The sequence below is a fragment of the Struthio camelus genome, chromosome 20 (genome assembly GCF_040807025.1).
Source record: "Struthio camelus isolate bStrCam1 chromosome 20, bStrCam1.hap1, whole genome shotgun sequence".
NCBI lineage: Eukaryota > Metazoa > Chordata > Aves > Struthioniformes > Struthionidae > Struthio > Struthio camelus.
In genome coordinates this window covers 12,962,670-12,987,075 of record NC_090961.1, presented here as the reverse complement: position 1 = coordinate 12,987,075, position 24,406 = coordinate 12,962,670, and the positions used below count along the sequence as shown (strand labels likewise).

The following is a 24,406-nucleotide window of genomic DNA, read 5'->3' as shown; positions in this document are numbered from 1 at the left end:
TTTGACAAACAGAACATCTCCACTCCCATTCATCTGAATGAACTAGTAGCAACGATTGCTTACAAAACCAAAAAACAATGAGGCTTTCAACTACTTGCCTATTAAAAACCTGCTTTGCACAGTCTGCAACTGTAGCTATTTATCATTAAAAGCAAAATTGCACTCCCTATTTCAAAAAGCTAAACCAATTTCCCTTCTTTCGTAACAACGTGAGATTTCAGTCCCCAAGGAATACTTTCAGAAAAATGTACAGACAATTGTATAATCTAACAAAACCCATGTGGATCAATTTTATACAGTAAATGTTTCCCAAGCAGTGCAAAGTTCCTCCTGTGCTTTCTCCCATATTTTCAAACATTCCTCCAAGTACTGTTATTTTCCAGCCAACTTTTTTTCCCTGACATAACAACTTATTCCTTGAGGAGGTTCAGTCAGAGTTTGACATTAAAAAGATCAGCAGTAGATAGACAGTGTCCTGGATATTTTTAAAAAGGGATTTTTTTTTTTTTCATGAACACATAGCCCAAACAGGAGTCAATGAAACTGCATGAGATTCAAAAATAAAGTGCCTTCAGAACTATATAGCAGAAAGTTTCAATATAGAATGAAGATTTTACAAAAATGTAAGATCAAGAAAAAGCAAGAATTGAAAATTAAAATATTTTGCAACCTAAGCTATAATGGCTGCTACCAGAAAAATCACAACCTTGTGATATTTTTTTTTTAAAGTACGACAATGAATACAGTTATTAACTGAGAAAAGGTAATTCACATTTGACAAATGTTTAAAATAGTGAAGTTCAATGAAGGATACAGTGCCTCCTGGTAACTAAACAGGACAGCTGCGTGCATAGCTATCAGGGTAATCCCTTTTATTGTGAAGTATTCTGCTTTTCAAAGGAAACACCAGCAACAATCAAGAACAAATTGTATTGCAAAGGTATAGCTAACCCTGAAACAGAAAAAAATGCAGCATTATTTTAATTAGAAAAGAATGTTTTTTAAAATGACAGTAGCCACATATTTAGACAACTTGAAATCTGGATATACCCTTGGCACAATTGAAGAAGCAACAAGAAGAGAAGGAACATGTGATACACCAGCCTTTTCTCACTCCAGCTTGGGAACGTATAACAAGAGTCATCATAACACTGATCTCAGCAACATGTACTTAGTAAAACTAATAGGGAACAGATCTCACCTACACTGGTGGAAACCTGCAGATATATTTCATCAGTAGACTCCACAATGGCTTAAGACTGAAGCAATGAGTAGAAAACCTGGTTTCTGTACCACTACATAAAAATAAGGAGTTGGTAGCTTTCAAAGAAAAAGTAGTGTCATCTCTAGCAGTGGCCAGACCTCTAGGAATAGCAGCTCCTAGTTCTGTATCAGGACACCAATGCTATCCTTACCTTATATATCCATTTCAGAACTGGTTCTGGTGCCATTGCTGTTTAAATGTTTATGCAACATAAATTAGAACTTCTTTCCTTTAACTCTTCCATCATTTATGTTTACATTTTCCTTATTAGCAACTCCCTTCTCCTTCCAAATCCCCGTTATTACAACTTGAAGTAGGATTAACACACAGCTTCGTGCCAGCGTGATATATTACTCAGAGAGAGAATGGGACTGTTATGTTTTGTAGGTGATGGGACAGAAGATGAGGAGTTTTAGTTTTTTCTTGTATAACCAGATTCTGAAACACTTCATCTTTCATCAGTTTCATTGGTCCACCTATGAGACAAACTCAGAGATGGTTGAATTTTCTCTGTAGGAAAAATTCATAACACAGGATTTTTGTTCCTCCAACCTTATATAGAAGTTTATTTGAAAATAGCAACTACCTCCACCCTCAAATTGGCCTAATTCTACTAATAGCCAACACCAAGGACTATGCCCAAAGTGCTATCCTAAGTGAGTGGCAAAGCTGAGACAAAAGAAGCTATTAATTACATGGCCTGGGAATTTTTAACTTGATTTTTATCTGTAGATCATAAAGCACTACTTGCCCAAAATCATCCAGCATTGAATTAGCAGAGCTGGGAAACGATACACTATTCGATCTCAAACAGTTGGACAAGGCTCTCACCTTCCAGGCCCCTGTTATGCCATAGGGTCATGTTGCAACATCAAAACCACATGTGAGTTCACAAGAGAAACAGACTTATTTCCTGGGAAAACAGCGTTCCAGCCTTCTCTCTCAATACAAATCTAACTGGAGTTTCTCTTCAACCCTCCCTGATCCCATGCAGACTCTCTCCTCTTTCATTTTCTCCCTGAAGAATTTTTCAAGCTTTCATCACTGACCTCCACCACAGCTCTTCCTACATTACATTAATTTACTAGACATTAATTCAGTTAAAGATGAAAATGGGAAGCATCAGGATGTTCAGTGCTCAGTGTATCTTATTTCTGTTAACGTAATTCTATTCCTCTCACATGCTTTGCAGTTAGTTTTTGTCATCCCTTCCTCTAGGGTGTGCAATTAGAGCAAGGAGCTGCTTGAGCAGGCTCTCATTATTTGGCTGCATAGCATTAAGCATACTCAGAGAGCTGCAGAAGAACATGAATTATTTTAGAGCCACTGGCATAGAACACAAGCTCAGGAATTAGCTTTTGAATCAAATTATTGGCACTTGGTTCAGGAGAACACCATCCTTAAGAAACTCCAATAAATGTTTTTCAAACACTTTGCCATATACCTCAGAGGTGATCTGCCCTTCAGAGGCTCTGCTGGTGGGACATTGCTGCCACATATCCCCTACCCCTCATGGCCCTCTCCTCCCAGGCTACATCACTGCACACATAGGCAAGTATTTAATGCAAGTTGGGCTAATGTTACTTTATCATCTGAGCAATTGCTTCGGTCAAAGAGTACAAATGCACAGACCCTGCTTCTCCTACAGTTCTTACCAACTGTAAGCAGAGGTATCACAGAATCACAGGACATGTGAGGCTAGAAGAGACCTCTGGAGATCATCTAGTTCAAACACCCCTGCTCAAGCAGGGTCACTTAGAGCAAGTTGACCAGGACCGTGTCCAGTCAAGTTTTGAGCATCTCCAAGGACGGAGACTCCACAACCTCTCCAGGCAACCTGTCTCAGTGCTCAGTCACCCTCACAGGAAATTTTCTTGGGATCAAGTAGAACTTCCTGTGTTGCAGTTTGCGCCCACTGCCTCTCGTCCTGTCACTAGGCACCACCGAGAAGAGTCTGGCCCCATCGCAACAACGTCCTGCGTCCCCGTATCTACAACCTCTACATTAAGATCTGAGCTATAACATGAAAGAGCTTCCTTGCATAGTCTAACAAAGAGAGTGCACCACACTGCAGAGAACAATCTCCCACTTCTCTTTCACTCCTCTTCAAGCTGACTTTGGAGCACAACAGAAATTACACATTTCAGCTTTGCAAATTCATATTTACATGGCTCATACTAATGACCAGTGCTACTTTGTGTCCCTGGAAAAGGAATATTTTGTAATGTTGTGTTGCGCTCTCTGAGCTGCGTGCTCTGTGCACCCCATGTTGGTCTGATACAGTTTCATATGATGAACATATCCAACTTCTCCAATAAAGACTGCTGAGAAGAGTATGCTGTAACTGCTAAACTAAGCATCAACAAAATTTTGTGCAGGTGAATCCGTTATGATTATTTCTAATAAAATTACTGCCTCAAACACTCCAAAGAGATGTTCTGATAGATCGACTTGTATTCCAGAATACATTTTACTGGTTCTTCTCTACACACTAAAAATTCCGATTACTCCTGCTCTACCTGCTCGTGCATGAGCAAGTACAAGTGAGTAAGAAAAAAGTGGCACAAGTCATGGATTTTAGTGACACTTGTGCCAAAAATCTGACACATGGTCATGAGCAAGTCACTGTTTCCATAGAAAACCAGGGAGGCAACACAGCCTCAAAGCACGCTGAAACGCAAGTGCTACAAAAGAGGCAGGGTTTCACCATTCATGGAGTCACAGGAGACTTTTTAATAGAAAGTCATAATTTCAGAGTCAGAGGCCAGGGTGATTCAACAGATTCTCTAATTGAGCTCATCAACCAATGCCCTTTTACACAACCTACTAACTGAAGGCACTGTAATCCTATCAAAACAATAAATTGAGACAGAGATCCAAGATCCCTTTATGAGAAACTGATGAGATAAAATAAGGGGCCAAAAAGTTCCAGCATGAAGATTACTCTCTTGCTGAAGATGAAAAGCTTGTATGATACCATAGGAATCAGTCCTGGGTGAAAACCCCTTCCTAACCTTAAACCTAGCTCCAGCTGCAAACATGAGGAAGATGTAGCAAACTGACAACGAGGCAGGGGATTCTCTGAACTAGTATTGCGCACTGATTTGCCCATCTCAGCATCCAAACTCTGATGTTTTACAGACTAGTGAAGAAGTATACTATCTTAACCTAATTCTCCTCTAAAGAATAATAAAAAAAACTTCTTAACCCCTACAAAGCATCCAAAAGTACAAGACTAGTTATCTTAATTTAGAACTAAATCCCTTTTAAGCAAGACAAAAATTCTGCTATTTCTGCAGTCAAGTAAAGAGGATGAGCAAGCAGACTAAGAATGACAAATCTCTAGAAGAGCTACTGAATCTCACTGATTTCCCCCAAACCACATGGACACCCTTGTACCGATAAGCTCCCCGAGTATCCAAGTTTAAGCCTTTCTTGTAAAATGTTATCTAATTTCAGCTTAAAGGCTCCAAGTAATGCAAAGCCTTTAACCTCTCCAGTAAACTAACCCTATAATTAGCCTCCATCACTGCTAGGAAATTGTATCATGTTTAAAAGAATTTTGTGTAGCCTTGACTTCCAGTTACTGGATCTCATTATATCTTTGTTGAAAAGACTAAAAATATTCCACTATCAGATAACTTTTTCCACAGGCATGGATTTCCACAGAGTGACTGAGTCACTTCTTCATCCTCTTATCTTGGATGTGCCTGAATAAACTGAGTTCATTAATGTTCGTTTTGTTTTTTGATTTTTTGAGGTTTTGGGGTTTTTTTAAACATACTTTGTTTTCCAGATCCAGAACATTTTTGTGGTGGCCTCTTCTGAGCCCTCCAGTATTTTCATATCCTACTTGAAGAGCTACTGTAACTGGACATTATGTTCCAGTTACGGTTCTAACACCACTGTATGCGCAAACATAATAACTTCAATTTGATTCTCTTAAATAAATAAAATCAGTTCTTTTCCCACAACACTTAAGCTGCAATGCAGCTAAATCCCACAAGTCACTATCTAACAGTTTCCTGCCCTAAAGAGGTGGCAGTATTGGTTTCTGGACTCAACATGTTCTTTTTCACTATATTAAGATCCTTCCTGCTCTTGGAACCATTTAATCAGGAGGCTCAAACCATGCTATAGCAGCAACATCTTTGTCACTGACCATCCCACCAACCCATGATCAGCAAATTTGAATAGCAAAGGTTATAGACCATCTCTTCTATAATTTAAGTCAGTCATTAAGATAGATTAGTATTTGAACAAAAAACTGGTACGGAGAGGATCTGATTAGAAATAACCCACTCATTTATGTCTTCCTGTTAATAACTGAGATGCAAGATTTGGTCCTAAGCTCATTCTCAGATTTTGCCTTAATGCCATATAACAGCCATATATCAAAATGTCCTATCATACTAAGTCAAATTCCTCTGAGAATTTCAAGTATGTGATAGTAACTGCATTAATAGTTGACTTCCTTAACCAGATCTTGTAATCCTCTCCAAAGAAAGGATACTTTGTTTGTTAAAAACAAACAAACAAAAATAAAATCCACAACTTTGTCAATGGTATGGTGCCTGGCCTTAAGGTCTACAAACATTCATTGTGTTTGCAGTATCTAATTTTTATAAAGTTCTAATTTGTTCATTTTATTTTATTTTTCACCTACAACTGACATCAGCTCAAGAAAGCTGTTTTTTTGTTGTGTTCCCCCCACCACCACCACCACCACCACACTTCATCTTTCCAAATACAGGAAGAACATTTGCATTACCTCTAATCCTACTGCATTTTCTCCATTTTCCAAAATGGTTAAAAGCAGCGACAAGGAACTAACCTAATTTAAACGGGAGTCTCTTTGTTCAGAAAGACAACACTTACTCCTTCATTAAAAACACCAAACTTGCTGTTCTAGCTCAATTACATGAAAAATAGTAGGATAACCGACCCAGATACTGTGTAAAGATTAACAGCAATATGGAAAATGTAAGCACTTAATAGTGTTACCAGTTCCATCTTGCATTTTTTCCTACTAATATTTGAAAAATGTGCTGCTTTATAACACAACTGCCATGAATTCCTTTGGTAACTCAGAATTTGTTCCAATTATCCGTAATTATGTAATTAGCCACAAGTCATGTAATTTAATACTTTAACTATGTAAAAATTGTAAAGTACATAATTATTTGTAATTATGAATTGGTAATTTCCACTGCCTGTCCATTTCTATCTTATATATGTTACACCTGACCATTGCTTCCCTTTTTAACTGGTGCCATATTCCATTTGCAACAGTCAGCTTAAGCTGGTTGTACCTAAGAAACAGCAATGGTTTAGGATGGATTAGAAGGGTGTTTTTTTTTTTTTGCCCTTAAAAAGTAGGATTAAAAACAAACAAAAACCACAGCTGCCCTGTACTGGGCGCAAAACCTTCCTCAAGCAAGCACGTATCAGGCAGATCCGCCACCTCCGTCCCCTGAAGCAGCACAACGCTCCCGCCGCGGCTCCCTACGGCGGCAGCTGAGCCGCCCCCGGCGCTGGCGGCGCTGCCCAGCCCCGCGGCCAGGCCAGGCCAGGCCAGGCCGCGCCCCCGCCGGGCTCCCCCCGGGGGACGGGAGGCCGCGGCCGGAAAGGCCCGAGGCAGCGCCCGGCGTTACCTGCGGCCTGGCGGGCGCCGGGAGCTCCCTCAGCCGCAGCCCGAAACCGGGGGCTCCTCCAAGCACCGGGCTTCACGGGGCCCCCGCCACGGTACGGGTACGGGTACGGGTACGGGTACGGGTACGGCCCCTCCCGGCAGCCGTACCGCGCGGTACCGTAAATACGGCTCGAGCGCAGCCCCACAGAACATCCCTCCCCCCCCCCCAGCACCGTATTGGCGCCCCGCGCGCGCAGCTGCACCGAGAGGCACCAGGGAAGCCGTGAGACGCGTCATGGCTTTATTTCTGCTGAGAAGTGTGTACACGCGGAGCGGCCCCGCCGCCGGCCCCGGCCCCCGTCCCCGCCCGCCGCTCTTCTTTTGCTTTCGAGGCTCAAGTCGGCTTCGTCCCGCCGGGCCGGCAGCGACTCGCCGGGCTCCGCCTCACAGCGCCGGGCCCTGCCCCCCCCTACTCTGGGGCTGCGCGGGGAACCGGGCCCAGCTCCACCCCGACCGCCCCGCGGCCCCGGCTCCCTCATAGGGCTGAGTTGCGCGGAGCCGCGGATCGGCAGCTGCCCCGGCGCCATGCCGCGGCCGCCAGCTTCTGCCACTCACCTGGCACCAACCCGGAAACGGCGGCGGCGGCGGCTGCGCCGTCCGTCGCTAAACACCTTCCCCGTCGCACCCTCTCCTCCTCTCCGAGTGGCAAACCCGCTTCGCGGCCCGAGGCGGAACCTCCCGTGCCGAGCCCCGCGCGCCCCAACCGGCTGTCCTTTGCGGAGGCACCGAGGCACCGCGCCTGCAGGGGGCAGTGTCGCCCGTAGCAACGAGCACGGGGGCACCTGAGTCAGCGCGGCGGCCCCGGGCCGGACGGGGTTGGCCGAGAGTCCGGCGAGCGCTGGAGCCTGTGGGCTTTACCGTATTTACCACAGCGCGAGACTGGCGCGCCTACCGTATTTGCCACAGCTAACGTGCATTTGAATACGACCACGGGAATAAAATTAAAAACATAATAAAATCCTGATGGGTTGTCTGCCACTCTTGCATCTGTTTCTACATGTTGTTGTTCACTGTACTGCCAGGGAATTTCTCCTGATGACTTTTCAGCTGGGTTGCCCTGTGCTTTCACAGGCTAAACGAGCTAGTATTCTCGTTTGAATCCCAGTCTGGTTTCTCATGTCTCATCTCGCCTTTCTCCTCCAAATAACGCTGGGCCCATGGGGCTCCCCTTCACCGCCCTGCTGGCCGGGTTACAGCAGGGCTGAGAGCCTTTACGGGTCTGCAGCCCGCAGGCGCAGGCCAGGCCGCGCAGGACTCGGCGCTGCCGGGCCGGGCCAGGCCGCTCGCCGCCGGGGCGGCTGGACGCACCTCCGCGTTTGCGCCTTTCTCCATCTAGGGTGTCATTCACCTCTGAGGAGTGAGGGAAATCTCTGCAGGCTGCTCCGCTTCCTGGTTAGCTGGCCTGCTGCACAGGGGCAGCGCCTGCCGCTGGGGATGCAGGTGAGGCTCCGGCCGGCAGCCAAGGAAAAGCCTTTCGGAGCCTGAGGAAAAACCTGTTTCTCCTGCGCCTGCCGGAGGATGATGGCGTACCGAGACCTGGTGAGAAGCTGGCACGAAGGCGTGCTGGCGGCCGATAATAAAGATTGGGACGCGGCCTTGAAAGCCTTCTCCGGTATTGAGGACCCTCCTTCTAGGATTTATTTCAACATAGGCTGCGTGCACCTTATAACAGGGGACTTGGAGCAGGCTCTGCAGGTGAGCAGAAAAAAGAAAAGTGCGGGCAGTAAAAAACAGCAGGATGATGTTTTTCGCTTTGCACTTGTTTTGGCTGAACGGGGAAACAGGGAGGCAAATTCAGGCTGGAGCGTGGAAATCTGGGCTCACGCTATATCCCAGGCGGTTTTTTCAGTGCAGTTGTTGTGTGGGCCGGCTGGGAGACAGAGCTGTAAGGCATCGAACAGGCTTTACAGGGCTTGAAATTCCAGTGGAGAAATGGTCTGAGGGCTCTGTAGTATGTGACACTATTTTTCATGTGTGTTTTGAGGGGAGAATGCCACAAAAAGAGACTTTTCTGAGAAATCTTTCTCAAACCAAAATCCAGGATTTCTTGTTCTAAATGCCTGGCTAATAGCATAAATGCAAGGGGTGATGGAGTGGATGGTGTGGATATCAAATATGGGAAGCACTGCAGCCCTGTGTGCCCCCAGATAATCCTGTATGAATTGTCAAGACCACCAAAAAGAAACAGCAATACGGGGAAAATCAGTGCCTTTTGGAAAGTGAGACCACCCCACTGTGCCCCCTAGAAGAGTGGCATGGCAGAGATGTGCCTAGGGAGGTGCCTAAGAGCCTTTTTTTAGCCCTGGCGGACGTATACGGACTGGAAAGCAGCTCAGTTATACTTCCGTGTAGATCAACGGTTGATTTTTCCTCTTCTCTCTTTTATAGCATAGTAAAGCAGACTGTTAAAATTAGGTGTGCTGGCTGAGTCACCAGAGGACACAGCCATCACCCCAGCAAGAGGCACGGTCACTCCCTCATATCCTGCAGCATGTTTTTCACTGCTGTAATACGATCCACCTAGGCGATGTAAAGAAAGTCCAGGGTTTCAGGCTTGATTCGTCGTCTGAGTAACGTCTGCTTGTAATGACAACTGAAAGAGTGCAACCTCCTGTCTTTCTGAGAAAGATGCTAAGGAAATTTCCCTGGCATGGCGTTACCTTGAACCAGCTGCCACGAGCTGTTATCAGCTTTGCTGATACTTGCCTGAATTTAGCTTGCAAACTGGCCAGGAATATTAGCTGTAGGTGCACTGTGTGAAATTCTTCAGTTTTCTCACTTGCATCTTTTTAGATGCTCATCTCCATAGCCCGTTTCAAACAGCCCTCTCCAGCCTGACAGGCTCAACATAATTATTCCTGTCAGTCAGCGAGGCTCAACGGGACAGAAAGAGGTTGTTCAGAGTGAGAGGGCAAACTCTGCTCCAGGCTCCTGGGTCTTCAGATTATCAGATTCTGGATGGCAAATGTGGCTTGTTTGTTTATGTTCTCTTTTCCCAAGGATGATTAGAAATCTGAAGCTCAGCTCATGCCACCTCTTCTGGTTCATACAAAGACCTGAAAGTTCGCTCAGGGCTGTCTTTTCCCCTCACACCTGGATTGCAGCCCCAAGTTTGCTAGTCCAAACTGGCTTGCCGTGAGCCCTTTCTAAAGCCACACAGTGACAGCAGCGTAGGCCTGTGCCTTGTGCGAGACTGCACGTGTAGCACACACACAGCCACGCCGGAGAGTGTCGGAACAGGTTTGAGGGGGCGGGTGGCCTCAACTCCCGGCTCGGAGTGCAGGGGGAGATCGGATGTGAGCAGCCATGCTGGCTGTGTACATGTGCCCAGCCACTGACTCTCGTAAGATCTTAACTGATCTTTGGGATGTGTCTGTATTTTTCTCCTTAGGCATTCGATCAAACAGTTACCAAGGACAACTCTCTAGCTGTTGGCTTCTTTCAGAGAGGGTTTGTCCGACTGCAGTTAGAAATGTAAGTGAAGTGCTTGTCCATTTCATTCTTTATTTTTCTCTTTTCAGTAATAACTTATCTTCCTAAATTCACTTCTTCCAGTGATCTTAAACAGTTCATAAGATCCAGTTTGGCCTTGTCAGCCACATCACAGGTTGGCCCGTATTATCTTCCATTTACAGAGGAGAACTGAGAAGATATGAGTTTCACAACTCTGGGACCCCAGGAGTGGTGGACTAATATGTAACATTATTATCCCATACACAAGGAGAAAGAAGTCACTCCTGCATGTGAGGCTGACAGTTTGTGTTGCCATTCACTTTTTGATTGGGAATGAAAAATATAATTGCACTGGCTGGTGCGTCTTTATATGTTCCATGTGAGCCAGGCCTTCCTAAAAATGCAGTCTGCCCATGCCGTCTGGCACTTGCTCTCTGCTGAGAGTGGATTATGTGGCCTGATCTCGATCTCACTGATTTAACACTGGGATTGCTCCATTACTGTCACTGGATTGATTCCTCATTGTTCCTAGGATTAGACCACAGTGACATCCTGCACATAGAGGTGGGTGGAGTATTTCACAAGTCTCTTTAATTCTTAAGTTCAGTTATTCTCTTTCCTGTTATTTTTCCCATATTTTCTAGACCTTAATTTCACAAAAGGACTATCCTGATTTCTGGAAGTGAATTAAAGTGAGCAGCTCTGCACTCAAAGCCTGCCTAGTCTGAGTGATATGCTGTGCCCAGTGCAGCAGCTTTGGGCAGGGATGGTGGAGTTGTGGTCCACACGCCGGAGCTGGGCTTTCAGCGCGGCGCTGAGGCTGGCAAAACTGGAGCATGCCTCTCCCAGGGCACACATGCTGGGTGATAGATTGGGGTAGCAGACTTGCTCCAGGAGGTGATGGCCACTAGCATCCCGTGGCTCCTTTTCCTGATCATGGCTTGCCAGATGCTGCTCTCCAGCTACCTGTGTTCAAGTGGGCACCTGGAAAGTTTCTCTTGATGGTGTTTGCTAGCTTCTTGGCCAAGTGGATGCTGTACAGTCCTTCCTGGACCCTTTATGTCACCACCTGCGACCGCAGTGGGGACCACTTCTGATTTCCATTGTCCTGCGTAACAGAGGGCTTTAGTGCATCCCTTCCCAGCTGAGGGAGAATTTGCTGCCTTTTTGGGAGCTGAATCAAATTCTTCCCTGAGCAAAACTGGTGTAAATTCCAACTAATTCCTTTCTTTAGAGTGTTACCCAGTCATCACTTCATTTCCCCTGAGATGTCTGCTAGGACAAAGTTGCCAGCAGCGAGCTGGGAAGGGATCACTGCCTAACGCCCACAGGATTTGTTGATCCTTGTTCTTTGCACTTTCTCCTCCTTGAAATTGTGACTGCGCTTCAGATACCAAAAAATACTGTTCATCCCAAACGGTAAAACAGTGCCGATGATCCCAGAGGAGAGAGAAACTATGTTCATTTTGTACTAAAGACCAATGAAGAGAGGACAGGGAATGTTTTGTGGTCACAAGATTACAGACATGTCTCCAGTGAAGCTCTCCGAATCCAGGCTATTGGGAAGAGAATGATTTTCCTTGCTAGCTTGATTCTTGAACTTCCTAATTAGAGTCTATTCATGTTTTCAGTCTCAATGTCATCTCTGCGTTGTAGGTACGAAGAAGCTCTCTGTGACTATCGGATGGCCTTCACTCATCTAAGAAACAATCCGTTCATCGATTACAAGCAGTTGGGGCTGAGACACATACTCAATGCATGGGAGGTAAGGGTCACTCTGTCTCGGTAGTCGTACCCCTCTGTTGGAGATATTCATCAGGTTTTCAGCAAAAGGTAGTAGTAATCTAACTGCCCTTCAAGAGAGTACATTCGAACAAAAGTAAATCTCTGCTTGCACCTTTTTTTTAAAGGATCTTTGAAAAGTTGTAGCAAATTACTCATAGTTTGAAAAGTAAAATTATTCTGAGCAGTTGTACAAGCTCCTTGCATACTGATGTGTTTTTTGGTTTATCTGTGTAAATACACGTGTGCCTGTTATGAACTCTTCCACTCTAAAAGCAGAAATAAGTTGAAGTATAGACAGATGGGAACATAATTTGTTTATAACTGAGGCTTAATTTGCTTATAATGAAGCTCATGTGCATGAAAGCTTGTTTCTTCTGACTACAGCAACTGGTCTGAACATTCCATCTGTGTCTAACCTTACACACTGGGCTTCAGGCTGCTTGTTGATACTTATCACTTCTGCAACACTTCAGTCTCTATCTCTTACACTGTCACATGGAGTGATCCTGCCATATCCTGTTCAAAAAAGACCTAAGCCTGAAAGGATTGTAAATATTTATGTAAAAGTGCAAAGTGCTTTTTATAGAAGATGCAAGCGCGTGACTGTAAGTTTCATTTCTTCTCTGTCTTGAGTCTATGTATGTGGACTGAAAAGCAGATACAGGAAAAGATATTTAATCCTTCACTTCTGCAAGCCTAAAGAGTCATTGTGTGTCTCAATCCAAGCGTGCCCAAGAACTCGTCAGTCAGCTTTGTTCAATTTTTGTGCCCCTTATACCTGGCAGGAAGAAGTTGTACTTGACATTTGTGGTATTCCCTAAACCTGATTGCTTTTAAAAGTTTCAGTCCCTTTGAACAATATGAATGTCCCCAGCACTCCTTTCTCTCAGCTGACACACCCCTTGAAGCAATGGGTTCCCCTTGAAGAGTACCAGGCTGCAAAAATGCCCAGAGTCCCTCAGGAGAAAATCAGGACCTTCCTTGATATGAATAAACAGCTCCTTGCTTCACATGCTGTAGACATTGCCAGGATTTGTGCTGTCATTGTGCTGACACTCTGGACTCAGGATCTGCACCCTAATTCGACTGTATCTCATTCTACTTAGATCTAGCTATGGTGCTTTTTTTTTAAATGCAAATAAAATCCTCCCAGAGAACTGTGCCATCAGATTTCCCCATGCATGGCCTCTGAAATGCTGCATCTGATCCTCTCAAGGGAGAGAAGATGTGGTGTATGGTTCCAATATCCACAGATTTTTTTGCCACTCTTATGGGCAGTACTTCTGAGCTTGGGGGAGCTGCTGCATCTCAGAGGCTTGAGCGGTAGGTGCCTTGCTTCTCCAAGGGGGAGCATCTCTACAGTTCCCATAGATGTTCAGCTTGGCCATTCTACCCAGAAATGGCAGTATTCTAGTAGCATGAGGAATGAGTGAAGGAAAAGCATCCTGTTATCTGCATCTCTTTTTCAAGCACTGTTTACATCCAGATATTTAAAAGCAACTTGCAAGCCAAGAACCACATAAGGTAACAAGAGCTCTGAAAGGGCAATCTGTTGGGCCACTACTATACACTAACTGTTGGGCAGTGACAAAAAGAGGAACTTTCCTGCTCAAGGATACAGATCAAGGCTTCCCCACCTCCAGTCTGTAATGCTCCCACACCTTGCACATCGGCAAGGAACATACTTATAAGCTGCTAAAGGATAGCAAGCTGCAGCAGACTATTTGCACTTTCACAGCCCACTGCAACGCTGAGCAATTTCACTTAGGTTATTCTGTAGTGAAAGAAAATCAGAGTGATTTTGCACAGTGAAAAAGTATTACCCAGTTGCATAAAGAGAGAAAACCATGCAGCTTGCCAGGGAAGTCCTTTCTGGCCTAGTGTTTCAGTACCTGGTCCCTCTTGCCTAGGTTGCTGAGCGTGGTAGGCTGTGTTGGATTTCTGCTCAGTCTCAGCCTGAGATCCAGGCTGAGATCCTGAGATCTGAGTTAAGATCCATATTGTTCTGCTCCCTCCTCGCTGGTTCTAGGTTCTGTACAGCACTGCAGCAGCGCAGTGCCGGCTGAGGCAGTGGCAGGAAGCTAGAGTTACCTTAGAAAAGGCTGTTGTGTGGAGACCTGAAGGAAGAACAGCAATCCTGGACCTGGCCCTTGAGCAGGTGCAGGTAAGACCACCTCTACGGGCTGTTTCAGGGGGTGTACATTGGGCTCAAGTTACAAAAATCTAAAATATAAATGTGCCAATTTGCATACGTTCAGGCCTTCCTGCCTACCCACATGCTTGGTCACCTAGTGACAGAGTCTAAACCATGTTGGATACAAAGGATGGCTATATATACAGAGGATGTGATACTCTACCTTCTGGGGCTGGTTCTAAATAACAGTTTCCTATTAGACTGAATGTACCTTCACTCTCATATGATCAGGAGAAACTTACAGATCTCTAATTTACTTTGCCTGGAAGAGTCATTATTTTGCTACTTCCATACTTCCTTATCTTATTTGTATCCTTTCTAAAGGACTATAGCTTTTTATAATGTGATAATCTCTTCTAGCGCCACCTTTGTCCTTTGTGTCAGTGTATTATTTATATTTGCAATTTGAATACTACTCTGTGGGTGCACAGACTGACTGAACAGCATTCAAATCAACTAGAAAAAATGATCAGAGATTTAACAAACCTTACTTCACTGCCCTGCCTTCGCACCCATCCAATGTCAACAAAGTCAGCCTGTGACTCAACGCTGGGCAGTGGCCTCTGTGCTTTTGGTTTGCATATGCTTGTTAAATCTAAGTGCCATTTTTCAAACTCACAGCCATAATTTTTGCCCTCATGCCTCCCTGGAGCTGATTTCATACATATAGGGAGGCAATACCTGCTTTTCACTGATGGTACTTTAGTATTAATTGATGGCTTCTCCTTGATTGTCTTTCCATACCCTAGGAGCACCTGTTTTTAGAGGCGATGCAGGTTCCCCTTGGGGAATTTTTCAGACCACGAAAGAAGGAAGTTGAAGAGCTGGATTCAAAAGATTTCCTGGGTAAACCCAAGGTAACAGATAACATCATCCCATTTATGGAAAAATCAAACAGAGCATAGAAAAACTTGTGAGGCCCATGACTAGGATTAACAACAAGCAGATTAAAATCACAACTTCTGACACCTCCAGAGAGCATTACTGCCACTCCACCAGTCCCTGCACTGGTAGTGACCCCAAAGCAACACTCTCAGGGCTTTCAGCCAGTCAGGGCATCTGGGAAACACAAGCTGAGATTTGTTAGAATTGCCCCTCTTCTATCAAAGCTGCACGTTGCTGCTAAAAAGCCTTCCCCATCTTATTCACTCTAAGTCTGAAAAAGCAAAGCAGATACTTAAGTAACCTTGTGATTGTCATTTTGCTGGCAATTACATTTTCAAGAGAAGCATATTCCTCTAGTCCACTCTTACTCACTTCTGCGTTCCCAGCTTGACAGCCATGCACTTGGGATACAAATGTTTTTTGTCATGTAGTTAAAAACAAGTCAGCAGAGAACTTCTCTGATCCCTTCTGTGGCCATGGCACATGGCATAAATGTCATAGGCCAGAGAACTCTTATATGAATAAAGGGAAGGGAGAGTAAGTCACTCACATACTTTTTGAAGAACTTGCTTGGGAAACGGGGAAAAGACAGTTGAAGTTGCTTTTGGGATCCAGCTTTGCACTTTTCATGGTATGCATGGATCTACTTTATGCCTGACCACTAGAGAGGTCAGAAGAAAACGAGTTTGAGTGGCTAGTCTTGCAGGAGGTTTGAGAGGGCCCTGCTGTCTCTTCATGCGGCTTGGATTCAGTCATTAATTTGTCTTCTGGCAGGTGATCTCCTCCATCATTCCCAATGATGAATACATTGGCTTCGAGCCTCTTAGGCCTCAGGTGAGCAGGACATAGCTGTGAAAGGAAGAATGCACAGCAATATCATGTTACTGTCATAAAGCTCCATGTAGGTCCTCAAATCCTGACACCATCAGGGTAAGAACACATCACTGAAAAAAAAGTGCAGTTTCTGCCTGTGAAGCCCTGTATCAGACCAGATAACCACGGGACCTTTCAAAGCCAGCTGGAGTGCTTCGGCATTGGCTGGAGGGGACTCAGGCAATGATGTGAGTCTCCATCCCTTGGAAGATGCGTGTTTGTCTCCTTACCGCATCAAAGCAGCAGTGGAGCCTCTGCTGTACTCCACATACATTTGCGAAGCAATTTAGTAAATTTATCAGCATAAACAAGGCTGGCTTGCACTGTAATATGAATTTCTTAGAGCAAAGGGTAGGGGGGGAAAGACTTTCATTACTCTCTACCTGGTGGGATAAAGAGGGAGTGGGAGAAATGGAAGGTATATTAGTAGTAAGGTGTGGAGTAGCACACTGGAGGCTGTGGTGTGACAAATGGAGTCAAAAGGGGAAGACAGAAAATACCACGGTGTGAAGCTCCCTCCTCTTCAGAGAGCCAATAAATAAGGTGGAACTATTGCTCGACCAGATACTGTTCTAAATAGATGCTGTTGTCCCCCCCACAGAAACAGGGCTTTTATGAACCCAGTGCTGATGCTCTGCGGTAAGTGGCCAGTCCCACCCTGATCTCACCCTTCTCTCACTATTTCTGTTCAGAAAGTCATGTTTTATCCTCTGATATCTTTATTTGAAGACTCTGTATGATCCACACCCACCTTTCCCCCGTGGTGGAGAGAATGCTAAATGTGCAAAAGGCTTGTGTGGCTGCAAGAGATGCTGCAGCTAACAAGAGTTTTGCAGATAGTAGCATCTCTCATGCAAGAATCACAGAGCTTTTTGCAGGAATCAATTCAATGGTCTTGGGAGACACACAGTAATCACGTCATGGCCGGGAAATGGGATTGTGACTCCTGCCCAGCTCAGCAGCAGAGGGTGCTCAGCTGTCCAGTTTTAGTTCCCAGGACAAAACTTCCAAGTGCTGGCTACCAACCCTGCTGTGCTAAGCCAAATTCAGCCGTAATTCAAAAAACATGAGTTATTTGTTTTGGTAATATTGTGCCAACAGTAATTCAGGGCTAAATTTTAGTCATTGTTTTGATTTGGAAGATGTTATTAGCACAATGGAAATGTAGCAGTTGCCTTTGGGAAATTTGAGTGTTTTTCAAGCTCCTTTTGTTCCCAATTGGAACAAAGGAGTAACAATGGAAATCAGAATTTCCTGCTACCTGAAAGTTTTGACACATGCCATTTTGCATCAGTGCAGTGTTTTAGATAAAAGCCGTCCCAGAATCAGAACTCCAAGGCCACTAAAGGTACTTTTCTTCCCATTCTTTCTCTCTAGAGACCATGAATCAGGCTACTATCGAGTTTTATCCCATTACTACCCTGAGGACTCAGAAAAGTTGGCAGTGAAAGCCAACAGTTTGGTCTTTGTGCTGACTAGAGGAGCAGATGGCTGGGCTACAGCTATACATGATGGACAGGTAAGGCAAAAGGATGGATTTCCCAGCACCTCCCGACCAAGAGAGACCAGACCTCTGCCTGTAAGCAGGAGCTCACTGCAGCCCTCTGAGTACATGCCTTTGTGCCCTATCCATGGCACTGCAGAGCAGGGGATGTGTTCACAAGCTCGTTTCCACAGATCAGTTGCTAGCCATAGGTATCTCTGAAACATGGCTCCCACCAGCTTCTCCCATTCACTTCTTTAGCTCCACCAATCCACAATGGCTCTTCTGTGGGCATTTGTGCTTTCTGCCATACAGGAGCCTATAGTGGAATCGGACCTCAGCAGGGAGCACAATTTACAGCAGTACTTGTCATCTGAGAGCTCTAACAGAGCTGAGTCAGGAGACAGCTTGGTTCTTACCTGGTGTGAAATATCTGCTAAATTAACTTTGGAAGGTTTTGGGACCTGCTGTGCAGGCAAGTTTTATAAAGGGCTCCAGGGAAGATCCAAGGAGGTGCAGCCCAGCAAGTCTGACATTTTTCTGTATGGTAGTGGAGCTATAGTATAAATAGATTGCATAGAAACAGATAAATATGACAACACGGGAGAGTCTTTTGTTGAGATAAACCATTCCTTACAAATTTAGTCAAGTTCGTTGAAAGAGTCAGTGCACGTGTGGGTTAGGTCAGTGAATATATTATCTGCCCATATTTCCAAAACACTGCCAAAAGATTATTCATACTCAAAAAAACATCCTGAGCTATTGGAAATAGAGAGATAGTCCTCTGAGGACTGATAACAGATTAACAGGTAGAAATAAAATAAAGGATGGGCATAAATGAACAGTTTTATTAAAGAAAGGATGTCGCTACAGAGACTCTACTGTCACCTAAGCATTCAATGTATTCCTAAGTCATAAAACGAGTGCATCATAAGGCGACAGTGGTCTATGACAATATCAAATCCTTCAAAATACTCAAATTTGAAGCTAACAGTGAAAAGTTGCAGAAGGATTTGAATATGCTGGTTGACTAAAGTATCAGATGAAATTCAAAGTCAATAAACGTAAAATAATGCACATTGGAAAAAAAAATAACTGTAATTACTCACAAGCATCAGTTGAAATTAATAGTTCTAAACCAGTGATTGCCAGAAGGCACAACATGTTGCTAAGCTAGTACCCCTCAATATCCTTACTGCTGTCTCCCTAAGCATCCATCCTAGGCACTGGCTGGTGGGCTTCACAGAATGGCCAAGCTTGGAAGGGACCTCTGGAGATCATCTAGTCCAACCCCCCTGCTCAAGCTTGGTGGCTGTTTGATCTGTTTTGCTGCAGCCGCTCAATTAGTAACATTGCTTTCTGCAGAAAAAGATGCAAAAGTCCCGTCCGAATTTGTTCAGCAATTACTGAACATAAACCACAGTCCTTATCATTGGTTATCCTGCCCTCCACTGGGCCTTATGTGGACACATTCATATTTCAACAGGATGACAAGGGAGTAGTGTTTTGCAAGGACAGAAGTGGTGCAAAGTAAGATGGCACTGGGCAGACTAGGGGCTGCATCTGCCATCACAGCCAGCTCTTGTCTCATATTCTGCTCTGCTTTATGTTCTGCAGAAGCTGCATATACCAACTTCTCTCTTGGAGCCTGCTCCTGCCTCAAAGATGGATAAATGGGTGAGATGCCAACCTTGCAACTAGTAGGAGAGGAAAGGGCCAAGAAATACATTGAGGACATTTGTTTGTAAGATTATCACAGGATAGGATAACTGTGTGATATTAACATTAAAATGTGTACTTTTTCTGTGCCTCTGATCTCTTTCCTGCAAAATCTGAGGGCTTAGACACATGTCCAGCTTTAATTTCAGACTGACCTAGGTATTGTTATCTTTTATTTGTTGTGGCCTGATGGAGCACACAAACATGAGCAGCTGCCATGGCTCTGCTGACCCACTGTAACTTGCTGAGCCACTGAAACGCAGTGATGAATTTGAGGACTTGAGGCACTCAGTCAGGTAGCCTCCAGCCCCTTCCTGTGATGTCTGCAGAGTGACCAGATTTAGCACAGAAGCAGGTGAGAAGTGTCCACTCTTGCAGTGGGACAGTAACATCTTAAGCAAGCACAGCTTCTTGCTTAGTGGTCATGTACTTAAGCCCTGAGCTCTCACCTTTCACTTAGGAAAACTTCCTTCATCTCCCCTCTACCCCATAGACATGTCTACACATGATCCTGATCCCTTACCGCCTGAATGCAAAGCGGCCAAGGCATGACTCAGACCCCAGTACTGTGGTTGGGGGGGTCTTTGAAGCACACAGCTCTTCTGATATTGCTGTCATTTTCTCTTCCAAATTAATCCCTGTCTATGGCACTCACTTGTGCTTTTGCTGCATGGAGACTGGCCTTTGTCTGGACCTTTGCTCTACTGGTGTCTCCCTGTGAACCAGCCCAAGCTCAATCAGATGAGCCAGCAGAGCTGGGAGATGGTGAGAAGAGCCTTCAGTGCAGTGTGAGCAGCCCCTTCTGCTCCAGCAGTAAGCCAGGAAGGGACAGGAGGCCAAGTAGCAAAGCGACCCACGAACCCACTCATCACCATCTGCTACATGATAACCATGAGAGCTGCAGTAATCCTTAAGAGCCTGACGGCTCCGCTTCATCCAGTTGGTTAATGAGCTGGTCTCCCCAGGGCTCTGTCCAGAGCTCCATACAGAAAATTATGATCTACTGCAGCCTCTGTCCTGAGCAGTGGCTTTGCCCAGTTTCTGGTGTCTTCTGCTTAATGTTTTGCTGTGTTCTGTTGCAGAAGATCAGCAATGGGATTCCCCTCCCTCCTGCCAAGGTGCCTCCTAGCCGACTCCATGTGAAACAAAAGCCAGGTAGCCCCTGGGCCAAGGATGTCGATGGGTATTATGTGAAATTGCTGTGCCAAAACTCCACTGCTTTAGGGATGTGTGGGGAGGCTGGCTGCTTAGTGCAGCAGTGGCTGCCTGTATGCTAGCAGGTAATAACAGTTTGGGGCCTGTGCTTTCTGAATGTACTGTTTATGTGTTTTGTTTTGTTTTGTTTTGTTCTGTTCTGTTTTTTCTGTTCTGCAGAATCTCCTGAAGGAGAAAATGCCTCTGCAAATGATGATGGTTCCCAAATGGACTTTAAGGTGAGGTATTTCATAAACCAAAAGTTTCACAGACTAAAGCTGCCACATCCTCAAGAGAACAACGTTGTAAAAACTGCAAAGGGGATTCCTAGTCGGATCCTCCAAAATTTCTGAGCTGCCCCAAAATCACTGGAAAAACTTATGTCCATTTTCCCATTCCAGAGACAGGCTCTCATGCTCTGTCTTCAACTGCGCCCACATCTGTGACTGTACTACTTTGTGCAGCAGGCCAAAGTTGTGGCTTACCAAGGCAGTGTCCATTTGTCATCTTCCAAGGAGCTAAGCTGTGCTGGCTGCCGCTGCATCAAGTGCCCAAGGCCCAGATACAAGAGCATTCTGTCATGCACTTTGCAGCCCATTTTTGTAGGAGAGCGCAGTCTCTGAACTACCCACTCTTCCCTTTCCTTTCTTTGTGTGTGATATTTTCTATCTTTACCAAACCAAGTAGCCTTTTTCTGGGATGATGTCCTCTAACACATCTCCATATCATTACCAACCACTGTGCTCTATGCTGGAGAGTGCAGCATATCTGAGGGAGCTGGAATCACTGCTGTGTCCACATGGGGACAACACCTTTCTGGGTCACTGTCAGCTGCAGATCCCCATCAGCCTTGCTGCCTTTGTCTTTGCCACACGTCTCTAAGTGATTTTGGAGTCATCTTTTGTCATCTGTACTTTAAACAGAAAGGCAGCATCTCTCCAGCTGACTGGAAGAACTGGGACCCTGCTTGTATAGGCAGAGGCCTGTATGGAGTTGGGAGAGGTCTGTGCCATCTGACCCAGAGGCAGGCATCCTGGATTCATAATAGGAACATTAGATCCTGGGCTTTGACCCACCACTGTTCCTCCTCTGAAGTTCAGATCTGCATTTTGACGCCGCACTATCGTTACGTGTTAGAATTGAGCTGAGAGGTTTGTGTCTGTGTCACTTCTCTCAGTATGAGAGAGAGTCCTGAATAACCAGGTTGTCCATTGTGCCATATTTCTCAACAGATCCCACTGGCACAAAAAGAAGCTTTATCCGGCACAGACAGACCCGTTGTACTGAGAGTTCACTGTGACTGTACCATAGCAGTGAGAGCAGGTGAAGTGCCATCTCTGCCAGACCTGCGGGCTATGCTGAGGGAGAAGTTCAGCCAGCAAGCAGAGCAAGGGAAGTTGAGGTATGCTGTGGAACAGCTGGAGGACATCTATGCTCTCAGTGCAGGCACTGAAGCCTGCAGCATATCGCAGAGAAGCAGCAATAGTGGCCACTCAGTGAGCCAGGGAGGCTCTGGAGACCCGAAGGATCTTCCCAGGAAGCTGCACAATGGTAGAGAAACAGGAGGGAACACAAAAAAAAACTCTGTACAGATGCAGCTGATTTATATCTGATTTTTCTCCAGCTCAGCTCAGCTTTTAAAATACACTAGGATCAACACAGAGCAATTTAGGAGTCAGATATAAGTGTGAGTTATTCCTGGCCTGAGGTGTCCCTGACTGTAACATCCCTGAGGGAATGTAGTCAGTGTAGTGAAGAGAGTTTAGGATCTTACCCTCAAATTAAGTATCCATGCACATGAGTTACTCCCTGACAGGGCCATATCTGCCCGGTGAGTATGCAGGGAGCCACAGTGACAAGCTCAAGAGTTGGTTTACAAAGGGGACTTTATAAGACTCAGGGTTGTAGAGTACTAGAATTGCCTCTAAGTTTAGCTTTAAGTCAGGTAATTTGAGCCATCTCAATGAATCATTGCAGTTACAGGCATTCGGACAGCAAAGAACTGGTTGCAGTTTTGGGAGAGGAAGACCTGGGGAAGATGTGGCAACAGTTGGCAGACAGCAGACTGACACTCTGGTGCGAGGTATGTGTCCTGTGACATACTTTTATGCTGTGCCGAACTCTAATCTCTGCTTTGCCTTGCAATCTTACACTGGCTTTCTCCTGTAGGGCTCAGATTCCCACTCCGGCAGACCGGTCCTCTACAGGATGCTGGCTCAGCATGGTTACCTTGCTCAGGGGCCAGGGGACCTGGAGTTCAGCAAAGGAGACATACTGGACATTCTTTCTGAAGGTAGCTCTCTAGTCCTGTTCACAGGGCTGTGCTGGGCAAGGCTTTCATAGTCTGTTGCAGGGAGGGAGTGGGGACAGCCAGCAGTAGATGGCATCTCTGCAGTGCTATTTCAGGCTCAAGCCTTCAAGATGCGCGAGCTTGCACTGTTTTTTGCCCAGAGTTGGATTGTAGCCATGAAAATTCTCGTTAGCCTGCTCCTATGGGCTGTGGCTCATGCTGCTCATTTATGTTTTCTCAGTGAACGAGGACTGGCTTGAAGGACACTGCAATGGCAAGACTGGCATCTTCCCCAAATGCTTTGCAACTCAGTCTGGTTGTGGTGCTACGTTTTTATAGGCAACAGGGACCTGTTCTTGCCAGACTACACAAAGAGCCCACTGCCACCAGTCCTGCCTCCCATGGATCAGAGACACTAGTGCCAGCTCATTCTGGCCACAGCCAGCCCAGCAAAGTGCTCTAACAAAGCTGTCAGCACTGAACAGGAGATGACCCGCAGCTATGGATCCCATAGGGTCAATTCCAGCAGTCTGGCAACATTTTCTACCGGCTGTTCCAAAACTTCACATTTTTGCCTCTGTTCTCACAGTGCCAAAGATATGTTTGTATGGGGCAGGGAGAAGAGTGAAGGATTTTGTATTTGGCTACAGGAAATTCCCATGCAGCAATCAGAGGAGCCCACCTTCAGGAGCTCAGACTAATGGGTGGGAAGAGGTTCCTCTAAATGGAGGAGGTTACCACTTCTTCCTCTGCTGCTCAAGTTCAGGCTGGGGAGGCTGAGCATCGGTCTAATGAGGCTCAGCACAGCCATCTGTGAGCAGGAGGCAGACCCAGTTCCCTGTGCCATATATTCTTATTTGCACTGGAGAGCAAGCTGCTGCTCTCTTTTGAAAGCCTTCTGTAACCAGTTTGTAGTGGAGTATATGGGGTGACATCAGAGGTTAGGCCCACCAGGTATCATCTCCATGTATCATCACAGCAAATACCCTGTGGATCTGCAAGAGGGCAAAGGGCACTTGGCACTTCTGTGCCCGGAGGCCCTTGGTTCTTTTTTGAAGTCCTTGAAAGTCCTATCCGGATTTTACTGCCCCATCTTGTGTGAGCAGCAGTCTTGCAGCATCCAGAAGAGGAAGCTGTGGAAACAGCCCTGCTCCCTGTGAGCTCTGGCTCTGGGCTCTGGCAGAGGCAGTCTCTTGGAGGGGCTGGGGAGAAATGATTGTCTGGTTCCTCCAGCTGAGCTGTGCTGGGTTGTGCTGTTTTAAATAAAATACTCAAGTGCCTGGAGCTGGAACCTGCTATGGATTTAGTGTCTGACTAAGCTGGGCTGTTTAACCTGAATATAAAATAAACCCTGGACCAGTGTTGGCGGCTCTTAAATCAACTGCTGATTATATTTTTTCGCTGAAATATGCCAGTAAAAATTTTAAAGACTGATAACAGTCTGTCCTTGGGAAGATATTCTGTCACATATTCAAAAAAGGAAAAGAAATGGATCTTGCTCCAATTCAGGGTGTCTATTCCAGCGCCCAGGGCAAGATACAGAAAAGGTCACCCCCTTCCCTCCTCAGAGCAGT

At 45.5% G+C, this 24,406-nt stretch overlaps 2 protein-coding genes and 1 non-coding gene across 19 annotated transcripts in view; 2 read left to right on the top strand and 1 right to left on the bottom strand.

The window, feature by feature from the left end:
- The window catches only part of EXD3 (exonuclease 3'-5' domain containing 3), a 340,424-nt gene extending 332,569 nt beyond the window's left edge, over positions 1–7,855 (bottom strand). For 3 of the 16 annotated variants that reach the window (XR_011135616.1, XM_068914384.1, XM_068914386.1), the window contains exon 1: positions 7,512–7,851. The gene's annotated coding sequence lies outside the window, so the exon portion shown is untranslated. Of the gene's footprint in view, positions 1–6,035; positions 6,094–6,918; positions 7,213–7,511 lie in introns of those variants that run through there. The other 13 variants (XM_068914387.1, XM_068914391.1, XM_068914389.1 and 10 more) reach the window with 9 other exon arrangements.
- A 208-nt stretch (positions 7,856–8,063) lies between these two features.
- On the top strand, positions 8,064–24,213 carry NOXA1 (NADPH oxidase activator 1). Of its 2 annotated transcripts, XM_009668088.2 has the most exons (15): positions 8,064–8,651; positions 10,348–10,430; positions 12,066–12,174; positions 14,224–14,358; positions 15,138–15,245; positions 16,048–16,107; positions 16,748–16,785; positions 17,524–17,665; positions 19,247–19,306; positions 20,431–20,503; positions 20,723–20,781; positions 21,775–21,944; positions 22,520–22,625; positions 22,712–22,835; positions 23,074–24,213. In XM_009668088.2, the coding sequence occupies exons 1-15, from the start codon at positions 8,475–8,477 to the stop codon at positions 23,169–23,171; spliced, it is 1,542 nt and encodes a 513-aa protein (XP_009666383.1). In that variant the 5' UTR covers positions 8,064–8,474; the 3' UTR covers positions 23,172–24,213. The 2 variants fall into 2 exon arrangements, with proteins under 2 accessions (XP_009666383.1, XP_068770472.1); XM_068914371.1 differs by lacking the exon at positions 10,348–10,430 and having other exon boundaries at positions 8,178–8,651.
- Positions 19,567–19,635, top strand: LOC138061765 (small nucleolar RNA SNORD66). The gene has a single exon (XR_011135677.1). It is a non-coding gene; the product is annotated as a small nucleolar RNA SNORD66 (small nucleolar RNA).
- Positions 24,214–24,406: the final 193 nt, after the last annotated feature.